At 42.1% G+C, this 14,078-nt stretch overlaps 1 protein-coding gene across 2 annotated transcripts in view; it reads left to right on the top strand.

Annotated features, from left to right (window-relative positions):
• The first annotated feature begins 9,228 nt into the window (after positions 1-9,228).
• MLLT3 (MLLT3 super elongation complex subunit) overlaps positions 9,229-14,078 on the top strand; it is a 285,782-nt gene continuing 280,932 nt past the window's right edge. Inside the window, exons 1-2 of one of the 2 annotated variants that reach the window (XM_020890161.2) lie at positions 9,229-9,507; positions 10,932-11,112. In XM_020890161.2, the coding sequence (XP_020745820.2) occupies positions 9,496-9,507; positions 10,932-11,112 (193 nt within the window). In that variant the 5' untranslated portion in view covers positions 9,229-9,495. Of the gene's footprint in view, positions 9,508-9,784; positions 9,969-10,931; positions 11,113-14,078 lie in introns of those variants that run through there. The other variant, XM_070480580.1, reaches the window with a different exon arrangement.

The raw sequence follows: 14,078 nt of genomic DNA, 5'->3' as shown, positions 1-14,078 counted from the left end.
TGGCAAAGAATCGGCACGACTGAAGCGACCTAGCACACATCACACACTTTTAATAAAGATTAGAGAAGTCACAATTTCTTCCCAAGATAAAACAACAAAAATCAAAACCTTGGGTGTCTGACAGTGGAAACATTTGTACCAAGTGGGTGAGTCAAGGAAAACAAAGCGATTTGACATATTTTGCACTGTGGCCTGGAAACTTTACATGGTTTACCTGCTAAGTGCAAATGATCTTGGCCTTCAAGCTCTATGGAAGTTTTTGACTCGTAGGCCAATGTGTTGATCTTTAATCAAAATGTCTGGGGTATGGCAGGATCAGTACACAGCTGTATGTGTTTGTATAAGAGAATTAAAGTATTAACTGAAGGAAAAGTTAAGAGGTATGATATCTCTGAAGGACGATCTGGTGCCTTTTGTCTACAGAGTAACCACAGTTTGGGTAAGAACCACAGTATAACAATTAATTAATTGAGAAATTATTTGGACTATATTATATGCAGTCATTGCTACTACATGGAGGTTACCAAATCAAAATAAAAATCCATCTCTAAAATCTTTACCCTCAGAGTAAAGAAAATTTTTTACAGTAATCTTATTTAAAATACCCATACATTTTGTTTTGTGGTTTAGCTTGGTTTTTTTTTTTTTTTTCTTAAAGTGATTTGAATTTATCTTGTTTATGTGTCCTTTATTTGGAGTCTGATTTTTTTTTTTCTCCACTTGTTTCTCTCGATGATCTTCTTTGTTCCTGACTGACATTTTGAGGAAGGAGTGGTGTCTTTGTGTATTCTACTCTCTCTGAAGTTTGGAACGGAAACACAGAGGTCTCTACCTTGCTTCTATTTTGCCTACTCTTACCCATTCCTCTCTCTGGTATATGGTTAACAATAACAACAAAAAATCCTCACTAGGATCCTGGCCCTAAGGATGAGAGTCTGAAGAGTAATTTATTAATCTGCTATTTGTTCACAACTGCTGTCCAGTCTTTAGACAGTGCATAGCCTGTAATGGATCAAGAGAAGGTCCTATTCCTGATTCTAGGAGTGCAAACCTGGCAGGTGTCGGAGGTAGCTGACCTTTAAAGAAAATATTAACAGAGAACAAAAGTATTAGATGGTTTCTAAATGAGCCAAGGCTACTCACCCAGCTGCCCTTGAGCAATCAAAAAGGAAAGTCAGGGCATTATACACCGGGTCAGTGATAAAAGCCATGAAAAAAAATAATCTTTCTAAGTTAGACAACGCTGATATTGGCAGTCCTTGAATGCTATTAAACACACACACACTTCTTTTAGAGAAATGCTTAATGGTGCACAATTAAGCGATCTGTAGAACTGAATGACCTTTAAATTGCTGTAATCTCATGAAGGAAACATTTCACATACAGCATCTACTTTTGAAAGAACCTTCACATGAAAATATTGCCACTAATTCAGCAGGGCATGCCAGACTCATGTCCTGCATCTTGCTCCCTTTTGGAGGCTTTCATTACTGGAGAAAAGCTAAGATCACCAAAGATGCTTACCTTAAACATGCTAGTCAGCCAAAAGCCATCACACTTTTATAATTCAAAAACAAGTTTGGTGATGAGCATAAAGGAAAGATTATAAAGGATCGAGTGCCACCCCCCTACACACCAAATCTGATCTTCTATCTTTTCTTTCAAACAAAATCCTTTTGATTACAATATTTTCTCTCTTTATTTCCTCTACTTTTGTTCTTGTTAAGTTTTTTTTTTTTTTTAGGAAACAAAAAGACATGCTATTGAAAACTCTTATACTGACCTGTGAATTTAGAAATTAGTTTTGAATCTTGAGGATCATTTTCCCCCTAAAACTTATACTTTAAGAAAAAAAAAAACCTACAGAAAATGTAGTGCAATGATCACTTCAATTCATTTGTATTCCCTCTTGCTCTCGATGTATAATTGTGTATAACAATGGATTTATTTATTATTTTCATTAATCTACTTGAGAGTAAGTTATGTTAGACATCAGAATACTTTCCTAAACACTTCAGCATGTAGTTCCTAAGAACTAGGAGAGTCTTCTGTATAACCATAAAGTCATTAGCACATCCACTTAATTTAACCTTGATACCATATGTGTGTTAGTAGCTCAGTCATGTCCAACTCTTTGCGACCTCAAGGACTGTGGCCTGCCAGGCTCCTCTGTCCATGGGGATTCTCCAGGCAAGTACTGGAGAACAGTACTTCAGTATCCAGTAAACAGTACTGGAGTGGGTTGCCATTCTCTTCTCCATGGGATATCCCCAACCTAGGGATTGAACCCAGGTATTCTGCATTGTAGGCAGATTCTTTACCATCTGAGCTAAGAGGGAGGCCCTGCTACCATATATATAGTACATATTAAAATTTCCCCAGTTGTTTCAGGAATTTCCTCAGACTGTTTTTTTGTTTATATGTTTGCTTTTGGATCTAGAATCTAGTTAACTGTTAGGTATTGTATTTAGTTGTCATGTTTCTTTTGTTGCCTTTAGTCTGAAACATTTCCTCACTTTTTTAGGAGAGAAGTCGGCTGTTATATCGACTTCTGAAGAATCCAGGCCAGTTATATTGTAAAATATCCCACATGACCTGAATTTGTCTGATTTCTTCCTCACAGATGCAAACATTTTTGACATAGGTGATGCTGTATGCTTTTTATTAATCATATGAAGAGGGAGATGTCAGATCATCTTATCATTGGTGATGGTCACTTGGTTAAGTGATCTCCACCAGATTTCTCCATTGTAAAGACTCTTCTGCTTTTGTAATTAATATGCAATCTGTGGAATGATGCAATAAGGCATGATATCATTGTGAATAATATGTTCTCCAAAAATCTTTCACTCTTTATTTTCAACATACATTGATGAGTTTTGACTAAATGTATTACTGCATTGGTTGCTGAAAAATAATGATATTTCAAAGTCTATCATTCCTTTTATATACATTAATTAGCTAGTATTTTCTATAAAGAGACATTTTTCTTTTTATCTGCTTGCTAGTTTTCTCAAAGTATCATTACAGACTCATAGATTCTTTTTGAGACTCAAATTGTCCCAAATGGACCAATTGTAGGCTTAAAAATGAAATTTTGATTTGGAAGTACACTTGGTACCTGTTTGTGACCTTAGTAAATAATTTCAACCAGGTTTTCTTTCTTCCTTTTCCTTTGTAAGGATTAATGCCAGTGTCATGGCTAAATCTTTCTTTCTTATAGAGATATAAGTGAATAATGAAGGTTTATTGTTAAGTGCTTAATAACATCTTTTATTATTTGTAACAACTTATCAACTTTAAGGCAACAATTATGAAATAACTTAAAATAAATAATGGTGTTAAAGGTATCCTATAGTTGTAGCCTGATTTTTCAAAGGACCAAGAACAGTGGCTGACCTTCAATGGACAGCCAATAAAAGTTAATTGAATGCATTGAATTAATAATAAAACCAAAATGTCAAAGTCATGAAGCAGAAGCCAAAAGATTGAAATAATATATATTAAGGGTATAATTGTATAGAAATAAGTGAAGTCCTTTTTTATCCATCAGTGACTTTTATCTCCTTGTTAAAACTTGAAATTTCTGCCACATTGCTACCTCTACAGTTCAGAAGATAGTCCTTCCCAGAGAAAGACAAATATTGTATGTTATCACTTACATGCGTAATCAAAAGAATAGAATGAATGAATATAACAAAAGCAGATTCACATATAGAAACCAAACTAGTGGTTACCAGTGAGGAGAGGAATGGGGAAGGGGATTAAAGAGCACAGACTACTATATGTAAAATAAATAAGATACAAGAATATATTGCATAGTATAGAAAATATAGCTAATACTTTATAATAACTTTAAATGCAGTTTAACCTATAAAAACATTGAACACTATATTGTACACCTGAAACCAATATATTATTGTAAAAAAATGATATTTTATTTTAAAAAAAAGGTCATCCTTCCCTATCTTTCCCTTATTTGATTTCATGAAGAATACATATTAAAACTATATAAATAATAATAGTCCCTAGGAGTTCTTTTGATTCACCACACTGGTAAATGAATAGTCCTTCTTTCCTATCAATTTCTGTTGCTTCTTAGGCCAATAAGGAATAAAATAAAATAGACTTATTTTGCCAAATAAGTCTATCTCTGGGATAACAAATTGCTTATAAAAATTAGAAAGTGGGGTCCAAAAAAGGTCTTTGGACTTTGGACAAAGTGCTAAAGATAGGAAATATGGACTTCTCTATAAGAAAACTACGAATGGAAACTGACAAATAGAGACAGTCATGCACATTTTGTACAATTAAAAAAAAATCTGACTCTAACATAAATTTACATTAACAAAACCCCACCACACATAAATTGTGTCACTGTAGATTATCTACAAAGTGGATAATATGCTCATGGATTATTCAGAGCTGACTGTAAATAGTTTAACTCAACCAGGATACTTGATCCTACCAGAAACTAGTAAATCACTCACTTCTCAGAGGCTTAGTATTATTTTCAAATCACTCTCAAGTCATTTAATACAAGGAAGGGAGTAATTTCTTCTTCCTAAATTTCTTTTGCAGTTTTGATTGAAGTTTTACCTGTTGACATTAGTTCATAGGCCCAATATTTTTCCATTTTATTAAATAAGGCCAAATACAGTTCAGCTTATGACTTTAGGTTGTTTTAACTCTCCATTCCTATTGTAATATATGAATGGGAGAAGTGAAATCATATATAAAAACAGAATTTGCACTTAAAATCAAGGAGGTTAAATCATTCTTTAAAGAAAGATAGGAAATTGTGCAGTGGCCTTTGAAGAGATGCCAGAGACACATAGAGTAAAATGGTCTACTTTTTAGATAGCTTGTTTTAGAGCAAGCAGATTCAATTTAACATGTATTTTACCTATAAATGTTCCACTGGGATTCTTGTATATATTAGGAAGACATTTTCAATCACACTATATCAACTGCCCTCCAATATTTATCTTGTTTCATTTGTAGGTCTTATATAACATCTCTGATTAATTTTCAGGCCTTGAGGTGCTATTATTAAATTAGGGACACAGCCCACTAAATTAATAAATTATTATTGTGGAGGCACTCTTGTATTCTGAATGTATAAGTACATTGCTTAAATTACTCTCAGGGAATAATTTACACATGAAGAGGCTCTGGTGGTTAAAATGGCTTTGTGTGTTTCTTATCTCTGGACTAGGTGCTTAAGTGGGTATCAAAGCAATTGTTTTTTCAAAGTGGTAATGATTTGTACTATTCAGGAGCTCCCAATTCACTCTTCTAGAACTGTGAATTAAATGTAATGTTAAAAAATAACATTTTGACCAAAAATTTCCATAAAAAATGGAGATTGTTTTAAATGAGAAAATATGCTCATGATCTTGAAAGACTGTAAGCTTTCTTTGACTGCGAGTTGTTTTTTTTTTTTTTCCTTAAAAGAGCTGCAATAAGGTGAACATAGAAAACACTTCAGATCAAAGAAAAAGAATTTAACTTCGCTGCTGTTGCAAAAATGATGCTATTCCCCTTCTACCTTATTGAAAGGTAGAATCAGGACAATGCTCCTGGGATTCTAATCTTGTTTCACTCTTTTTCCTGTAGTTGGGATGTTTGAGTCAAATTTGCATGCTGCTTGCTTATGTGTGACACACGTCTCTATCTCAAATTTAGGCATTATAAAATTTAAAACAGAGATAAGGTTCTGGTAAAGTATCTCCCTTGGGTCATAGACTCTGAGAGACCAGGAACCCTGTCATTCTTATATTCTTAGAGCCTAGCTCTGTGCCTGGCACATGGAATAGGAGAAATATAATTTTGGTGAATGAACATATGGGTGAAGTATACAGGAAAAGTGCACTATTATGAAAAACTCCCTAATTATTCTGAATCTAATATTTGCAAGATGTTTGGTTATGTGTATCCCATTATCTATTTTTTCCCCATGCATTATTCTTCCTTTCCCCCCAAAATCCAGACAGCAAAGAATGAGCAAGGGTTAATTTTAATTGATCTGATTATTGGAGTTTATACATCAATAATCTTTCACAAGTAAGTAAAATTGTATTAAGAAGCAACACCCTAATTACTCTTTAAAGGAGTTATGTGGTGCTAGACCATCCAAACTGGCCTCAGCTTCTAAACGAAACAAATCAATTGCAAATAAAAGGACTGGAACCAGAAGATGATGCAGGGCAGTAGCCATGGTAGTAGCAGTGATCCAGTAGTGAAAATCCATCCCGGACATATTCCTCTTTTATTCTCCATCAGGTGCTTTATTTGATATGATGATGTCAATTGTTTTTCTTTTCTGCTCCTCAAAACTCTATGGTGTTTCACACTCTGCCAAGCACTGTGTATGAATTTTGGTAAGATAATTGTTTTTTGGATAAATAAATAGCTTTATCCCTCATTACTTCCGTTTAATTTTTTTTTTTGGGGGGGTGGTATTTAGAACTGAAAAAATTGGTTGAAAAAATTATTTGCAAAATACTTCCTATAATTACATTGTCAAGTCCCCAAAGGGTTGTTTCACATTTGTACCTCACCTGAAGCGCAAAGAGCTTCAGATATTCTGAATACAAAATTAACCTGCTGTTAATTCTGTTTTGAATCCTTTTAATTAATAGACAGTTTCTAGAATAGGTTATAAGTAATATATTGGCATAAACTGAAAAGACTGGCATAAATTCCTTTGCCCAAAGTAGAATCTGGAGTATTCAGGGTTGTGTTTTCTTTTCTTTCTTTTTCCCCCATCCTGGGTTTTTTCTGTTGTTGTTGCAAAGAGGTCACATAAGGACGGCCGTGGAAGGGCTCCGTGCGCCATCTACTGGCGGAATCTATATTTCCAGGGTCCGGAGAAAGGATAACCCTTACGGTTTTAAAGCATTCTTTGAGAAAGAAGAAATAATAGTAAAAGATCCTCTCTGACTACGGCTTAGATGACTCCTGGAATAAATCTGAATTCTGCGAGCACGTAATTCAGAAAGGAGCCATCAGTCCCTCAGCGCAGTATGAATCAGAGAGAGAATCCCAAGACAGCCCTGATGACTTTGGAAGAAGTTAGCCAAACCCCGAAGTCAACTCAAGCGAAGAATGGATTATTATTTTTCACCCGTGTGCTAAGCTAGACGCGCTGCCTAATGGTTGTGCTTTATAGGAAACGGCTTTATTAATGGCACATCCAGATAGATAGCCATCAGTTTTCTATCTTCTTATTCCAAAGGACTTCTTTCCAATTTGATTATTTTATTTAAAAATTTAATAATGCATAGTAAGTAGGTCCATCCTTCACTTAGATCCTAACACACAGTTTGTTTGGGTGCATGTCAACTTAGTTCTTATACACAAACGCAGACACAAACACACATATGCCTGCAAGATGACATGCATCAATGTACATGTGGGTCAGTTGAGAATCTAAGCTCTTGGACTTGGATTAAAATGTTTCTATCCGCAACCATTCTCTCCATTATTTAACTAGGTCTAGTTATTTTACTGGGTCCAGTAAAAGGGTGGGAGGAATTGGGATCCACCGGTAAAAGCAGCTTTCTTGGTTGTAAGTGGGAGAGAGCAGAGTATCAGTTTTAGGGGTTCAAACCACTCAAGTTGGAGGCTTGCAGTGGAAATTAAAATTGGCCCGAAGCGGTCCGATCTGATTCTGGTTATCTTCATGTGAGCAGCTGGAAGGACTTACAAATTAACATCGAGGGTCCCTGATATCCCAGCTAACTCCTTTCCCCTATATTGCTCTCTTTAATCCAAGGGCCCAGACAACTTGCTTTCGTGGTTTTAAGAAAGAGAAAAATTAAAAGACCAAAGCAATATAGTTGAGACAAAAACATAAAAGAGGGAAGACAGGGAGAAGAGAATGAAACCAGGGGAAAGATTCAGAAAGAAGTTGGGAGGTAGGAAGAAGGGGAGAAAAGACAGAAGATAAAGGGAGCAAAAAAAGGAATGAGGGCTAGGAAGATGCAAGGATCCTTCTATAACGAACCGAAGTTACACCCATCTTTCACTTTCAAATCAATCGTCTAGATCTTATCCGTTTCCTTTGTAAAGGTTGTCTGTGTTGCTAAAGGAAGCTAGTCAGTCCTCCTACCCCGCCCCACGCGTGTCTGCGCTGTTCTACCTCGGCCACCGAGACCAAGAAAAACCCGAGTGGAAACCTTTGTAGGAGCGCGACTCTGGGAACACTCCTGCGACTGGTTATCACCCGGGAGCCTAACAGGATTAATACCCAGAGATGGATTACGTTGGCTGTCACCAATACGCCTAAAGATTATAATCCAATTTATGCACATTACAGTCAGTATTAACTTTATCTGCTATTTTAAGACTCCCAGTTGCCCCCCCGCGTCCTTAGAGGACAATTTTTCACGTCCTGATGCAACCCAGCAGGCTGTCAGGAGTGGGAACCTCCCCTAAAATACAACTCCCAGCCTGGTCCCGGAAGGACTGCACCCAGCACTCCCAGCTACCTCGCATTCACCTGGGCACGGCTTTGTGGTGCCTCCCAGTTGTGGATTACCAACGCGGGAGGCGTTCCCTGGGAAGGAAATAGCCTTCTTATTTCTTGCTCTTGTTCATTTCATTTTAAAATTTTCGGTAGCGGTAGCAGAAGGGCGGGGTGAGTGGATGGGAAAGGGGGCCAGGGAATCATTGCCGGTTATAAAACTGAGCGATTGCTTTTAGATGCTGTTTGAAAGGGTGGCATTTCTCTCGCTCTGTCTTTAAATAAGTTTGTTTGGGTGTGAGTTCTTGCCTTTTCAGCACAAAACCGTAAAAAAGACGTGGTGGAAAGTAAAAGAAAGCCCCCTCCCTTCCCGGAGCGTGCTAACTAACGCCAAAGACTTAATTTAACACCCTTTCTCCGGCGGCTGGGGGCTCTAGGCAGTGGCTACATTCCAGCAGTTTTAATCCGTTTTTTATTGTAGGGCGAGAGGAGTTTACACAGAGACTGGGATGGCTCCCCAGCTGGCCGCTCTCCCCACTCCAGCGCCCCCTCCCCGCCCCCCTCCCCACCCCCCAGCAGGAACCTGTTACTTTAAGCGAGGCGTTCCAGTGTGGCGGTGCTGGCGGCCCGGGTTTCGGGAGGTGGCCGGTGATTGGCTCTTTCGAGCTCCCCCTGGCTCGCTCGCTCGGCCTCCCCGCGCGCTCCGCCCCTCCCGCGCGCCCTCCCTCCGCCCCGCGAGGCTCGGAGCCCGGGTGTCAGGCGCCACGGCGCATGCTCCGGAATCTCATCCTCTGGCCCTGGAGCTGCTGCTGCTGCTGCTGCTTTTGCTTTTGGGGCTGAGTTTAATAAGCGAGCGAGCGAGCGAGCAAGCGATCGCGGGGGGGAAAAAGGCAGAGAATGTCCGCCATCTACCCTCCGCTCCTGGGCGCGCTCTCATTCATAGCAGCCTCTTCATGAATTACAGCTGAGGGGGCGGGGGAGGGGGGTACCACACAACACCCCAGCAAACCTCCGGGCCCCCAGGCATGGCTAGCTCGGTAAGTACCTGCAAAAATAATAATAAAAGACCCCCCCCCCCACCCCCCCGCGCGCCTTTCCTCCCTCGCCCTGCGCCGCCACCGCAGCCCAGACAGCGCCAGCGCTCAGCGGTTCCAATTAGAGAAAGGTTGGTACGGCTTGCAGGGAGCTGCTGCCTCTCCCTCAGCCTCCGTTCCCCTCCCTCCCACCCCCCTCCCCGGCGCGCGCGCACACACACACACACACACACTCACACACTAACACACACTCGCCCCTCCACCCCCCGCGCCTCCCTCCCTCCTCGCCTCTTTGCAATCGCAAGAAGCGCACTCTCGCTCACACGCGCGCACACACACACACACACACACACACGGTGGAAGGAGGCGAATAATAACTCAGCCATATTTCAGCCGCCGCCGCCGCCGGGAGCCGCGGGCACTGTCGGGGGACGCGGCGAGCAGCCTCGCCGGCCGCTACGATGGTGCGTTCTCCGCGGCGCGCGAGTGTGAGCCGGAGTGAGCGGGCTGACAGCCGCGGGGCCGCACGCAACTTTGCCCCCGCGCCGGGCTGTGCGCAGCCGGAGCTCCGCGGCTGTCCGCCCGCCGCCCTGCCTTTCTGAATTTCATTTTTTGGGGGAGGTGGGAGGTACTTTGGGGCCACTTTGGCTCTTGGAAGTGTGTTGCGGGGGCTTTCTTAGGCTGGCCTTGCCGATCGCGTGGGGCTTTTCGCTGGGGGGTGCGGGGTGCATTAAGTTATGGACGCCTCGGCGTGTTTTCCTGCGGGCGTGTGTGCGTGTGTGTGTGACGACGTCTCATTTTTGTTGTGCACAAACCCCGTGGTAAGAACACGGGAGTTTGTGCCCATCGGGCAGAGGCTTGCTTGTAGTTTCCATTCCGCCTGGCACAGCGCTCCACACGCACGCACACACACACGTACACAAAGACTTCCTCGGCGTGTGTCTGTCGCCGCGGCACTTTCGGGGTGGGGGCTCGCGAGAACCCCCTTCGGGTGTCCCAGCTACCTCCCCTCCCACGCCGGGCAGCCGCCCCAGCATCGCCTCCTAATTGTCTCTAATTTGTTTCCGATGCATTCGTTGTCGTGCTTGTAGTGGCTGAGTGTGCTCGCTTCTCTTAACCCTCCCCCCCCCCGCCCCCCGCCCCGACCACCGGACCCCCTTCCCGATCGGGGGTAACATTCCGTTACAATCCTGGGCTGTATGGATGCGGGCCGGGGGGTGCCGGGGCCGGGCAGGCCGGGTAGGCTGCATTTGGGGGGTGTGGGGTGTGCGCGCCCACGCGCGTGAAACGTGGATGCAGAGGGCACTGCCGTTTCCTTTTATGTGCGTTTCAAGAAGGAGGAAAAAAAAAATGTCAGGCGCAATGTTCAGTGTCGAACGGTCGCCTTCCTGTTGTTCACGGCTGTCTCTCCTCCCCCCTGCCCGCAGTGTGCCGTGCAGGTGAAGCTGGAGCTGGGGCACCGCGCCCAGGTGAGGAAAAAACCCACCGTGGAGGGCTTCACCCACGACTGGATGGTGTTCGTGCGCGGGCCGGAGCACAGTAACATACAGCACTTTGTGGAGAAAGTGGTCTTCCACTTGCACGAAAGCTTTCCTAGGCCAAAAAGAGGTAGGGCTCGAATACAAAAGGAGCTTGATAAAAAATGTCTTTGCCGGCGGTGGAAACAATCGCTTGGTCCGGGCGCTCCCCCTGCCCCTCTCCCCGCCCCCCGCGTCGCGCTCGCCGGCGTAGCTCGGGACCGGGGTGCGCGGCGCCGCGCTGGCCAGGTCCCCGCTCCCGCCCGCGCGCGCGCCACTTCGGCTCCTTGAAAGTCACCGCAGAGAAAGGACCGTCAGGTGTCGAGTGTTTGTTCATCCCAAGCCGGCTCTCACCGGTCCTCTGGGGTTAGCCGCGGGTTCTGCGGGGAAACTGCAATTAGTTGCTGGGTTTGGAGGCGTGGGGAGTGGGGCTGGAGGGAATAAACAGCTTGCGCTTTTTTTTTTTTTTAAAAAACCTCGAGAAATTGAGATTTACCTGTGTTGTTAGCAGAGGATGCATGGGATGTAGTTATTGTTCCGTCTTGAGAAGTCGCCTGTCTTTAGGATCCTCCCTGCCGTCCTCCTTGTGTGAGGCGTTAGGTGCCAGTTGTCAGAGACTTTTCTTATTTGTGGGTTATCCACCCCGACCTCCCACCGTCAGGATTTTATGTTCAGTTGGGAGTAGGGGGAGCGGGGCGCCTTAGCCCCCCGATGGCACTTGATTGCTCATTCAATGTTGAGCCACGTTCATAAGTGTTTGCCCGATGTGATCTGCAGGGGAGAGGGTCCCTGCCAGAGGTCGAAGCTAAGTTTCAGAGGCATGGCGTTGTCTTGCCTTCTCCTTCAGTCTTCCCTCACCTTGGTTTTTAGCAGCCTTGGTGTCTGGTTTGCATAATTCTGCTCAGCCTCTGAGGTCTCAAAACATTTTCCATAAAGGACAGTTTTGGAAAAAAGAGAAACGGAGTGTTATTTTACAAGACATTTAAAGAGGGTTTGAGAAATCCCAATTTCTAGTCCCTTCAGCCTCTGGAAAGCTACTGTGCTGTTGGATTAGTGGAGGTAACAGTACAAATACAATAAGGTGCTTTGTTTGTGATCAGGTTTATTTATCTAAGTGGACACAATGGTTAGCAGTTATCTTCCATTTGATCTGTAATCTTTATTGGCATCTAGAACTCCTGCAGTTTCTTAGCTTAACATCATAATAAATCCATTCTGCTTAGAGCTACAGTGGAAATTATTGAACATTCAAGGGCTTGAATGAAGAAAGGAGAAATGTTGTGTGCCTTAGCGGTGGTAGAGGTTTGTGTTGACGCTTATTTTTGTTTCCAGAGCTCCTGTAATGGGTCTTAGGTTTGTATGTTTTGCCTATAATGGTTTGTTTTATAGCTGCTCTTGAAAACTCGAACAGTTGAATTTGATGGGCTTTGCTGGTTGGTTAATAAATGAGTCCAGCTTCTCACAGAGGGGTAGGGATATGCATGGCCTGTTGGAAATAACATTTAGATTTTGTTAGCACTTTGTATCAGAAGATAGCCAGAGATAGTATACTTAATTTTTCCTCTGAACTGTGATGAAGATGAGTATTGTCAAATTTTTGTCCCTCTGTGAGGTTGGGTCTGATGCTTCTTGGGATCTTGTTTTTCATTTTCCATCTGTCCATAGACCAGGGCAGAGGAGTTTATAAACAAAAGAAACCACCTTCTAGGATCCTTGCTTGGTACAGGCTGTTAGGACTACTTGGCTGTCTATTCACTTCCAGGTGAAACACCCTTAACAACAGCAACAAAAAAGCAATATTTATTGTATTAGGAAAACTAAGCCAGTTGGCCGAAGATGTAGCTCTTAAGATAACTTTGTTTAGGCTCCTTAACAATCCACAAATTGGCATTATGAAATGAGAGGTGATCAGCCTCTCCACATTGCACCACTGTGTCTCTGCTTCAGTGGGTGTGTGTGGTGATGTCTCCTTTTATTTCCCAAACTTAATGATTTTCTGTCCAGCCTGAGGGGACAGGAGAGTGCTGCCTGCCCAGCCCACACCTGGGAGTTTCGTTGCTAGGTGTGGTAAGTGGTTTGATGACACCAAGGTCTTCTCAGACGCCTCTAGTGAGCGATGTCTGCTTGTTGGTAGGGTTCTTCAATTTTTATTCTCAGTTGTGGAGTTTCTTGATGTAGTCTGTAAGCCATTGTTTCAAAATGTTTATTTTTGGATTTTTATTTGTATGTGTGCTTCCCATGATGTGACAAGTCCTGGGAAAAATGCCAGCTTACATAGCCCAGGAGAGACCTTGTCATACTGTAATTACACATGATTCAGATTGCAAGAGGTTTCTCTGTTCATTGGGAATAGTTAGTTGTAAATTCAAGTAACACCAAACATGCCACTTAATCCTGGGGACTTATTTTTTGGCTTATGAGGTCTTTTGAAATGATAAGAATAAATCCAGAATAAGAATGCCAGGCATTTCTAAGTCTGCTTCTGTACCTTTTAAAGTGTTATATTTTTTATATTATAGATCTATAAATAAGAGGATTGAAAATGAGAGAAACTGCAAAAATGGCTTTGTGAGAAATCTGAGTTACAAGAAATGCATACTGTAAACTGTAAATGGCTATTAATAATACCTGTTTAAGTCACTTTCAAAATGTATGGTAGTTGATAAACAGAAGTGGACTTAGATCTGAGGATGAACTGCTCAAGCCATTAAGATGGATGAGTTCTTAGTTTCATAAATCTTTGGTTTGGAAAAACAAATTGATTTTCATGTTGATTTCCTTTATTCCATAGTAATATTATGAGAACTTGTAGGGGGAAAAAATTACAGTAAATTCAACTTGTTGCCCATTGAGAATTACGTATGCCATTTCAAAACTGAACTAATTGGACTTGAATTGATAAGGTTTTACTCTGTCCTAAAGACAGTTTCAATTTAAAACTACTAGCACAAAATCCTAGAAAGGAAATTTTGATGAAATAGTGCAGCCTGGAATATCCATTAGCCATTACAGAATAGGCATGTCAAACTATAATGCATTTTAAAACTATCTGCTTGC

This window comes from Odocoileus virginianus, chromosome 18 (genome assembly GCF_023699985.2).
Source record: "Odocoileus virginianus isolate 20LAN1187 ecotype Illinois chromosome 18, Ovbor_1.2, whole genome shotgun sequence".
NCBI classification, from domain to species: Eukaryota; Metazoa; Chordata; class Mammalia; order Artiodactyla; family Cervidae; genus Odocoileus; species Odocoileus virginianus.
Note: the sequence above shows the minus strand (reverse complement) of the source record. Positions and strands in the feature narration are given on the sequence as shown.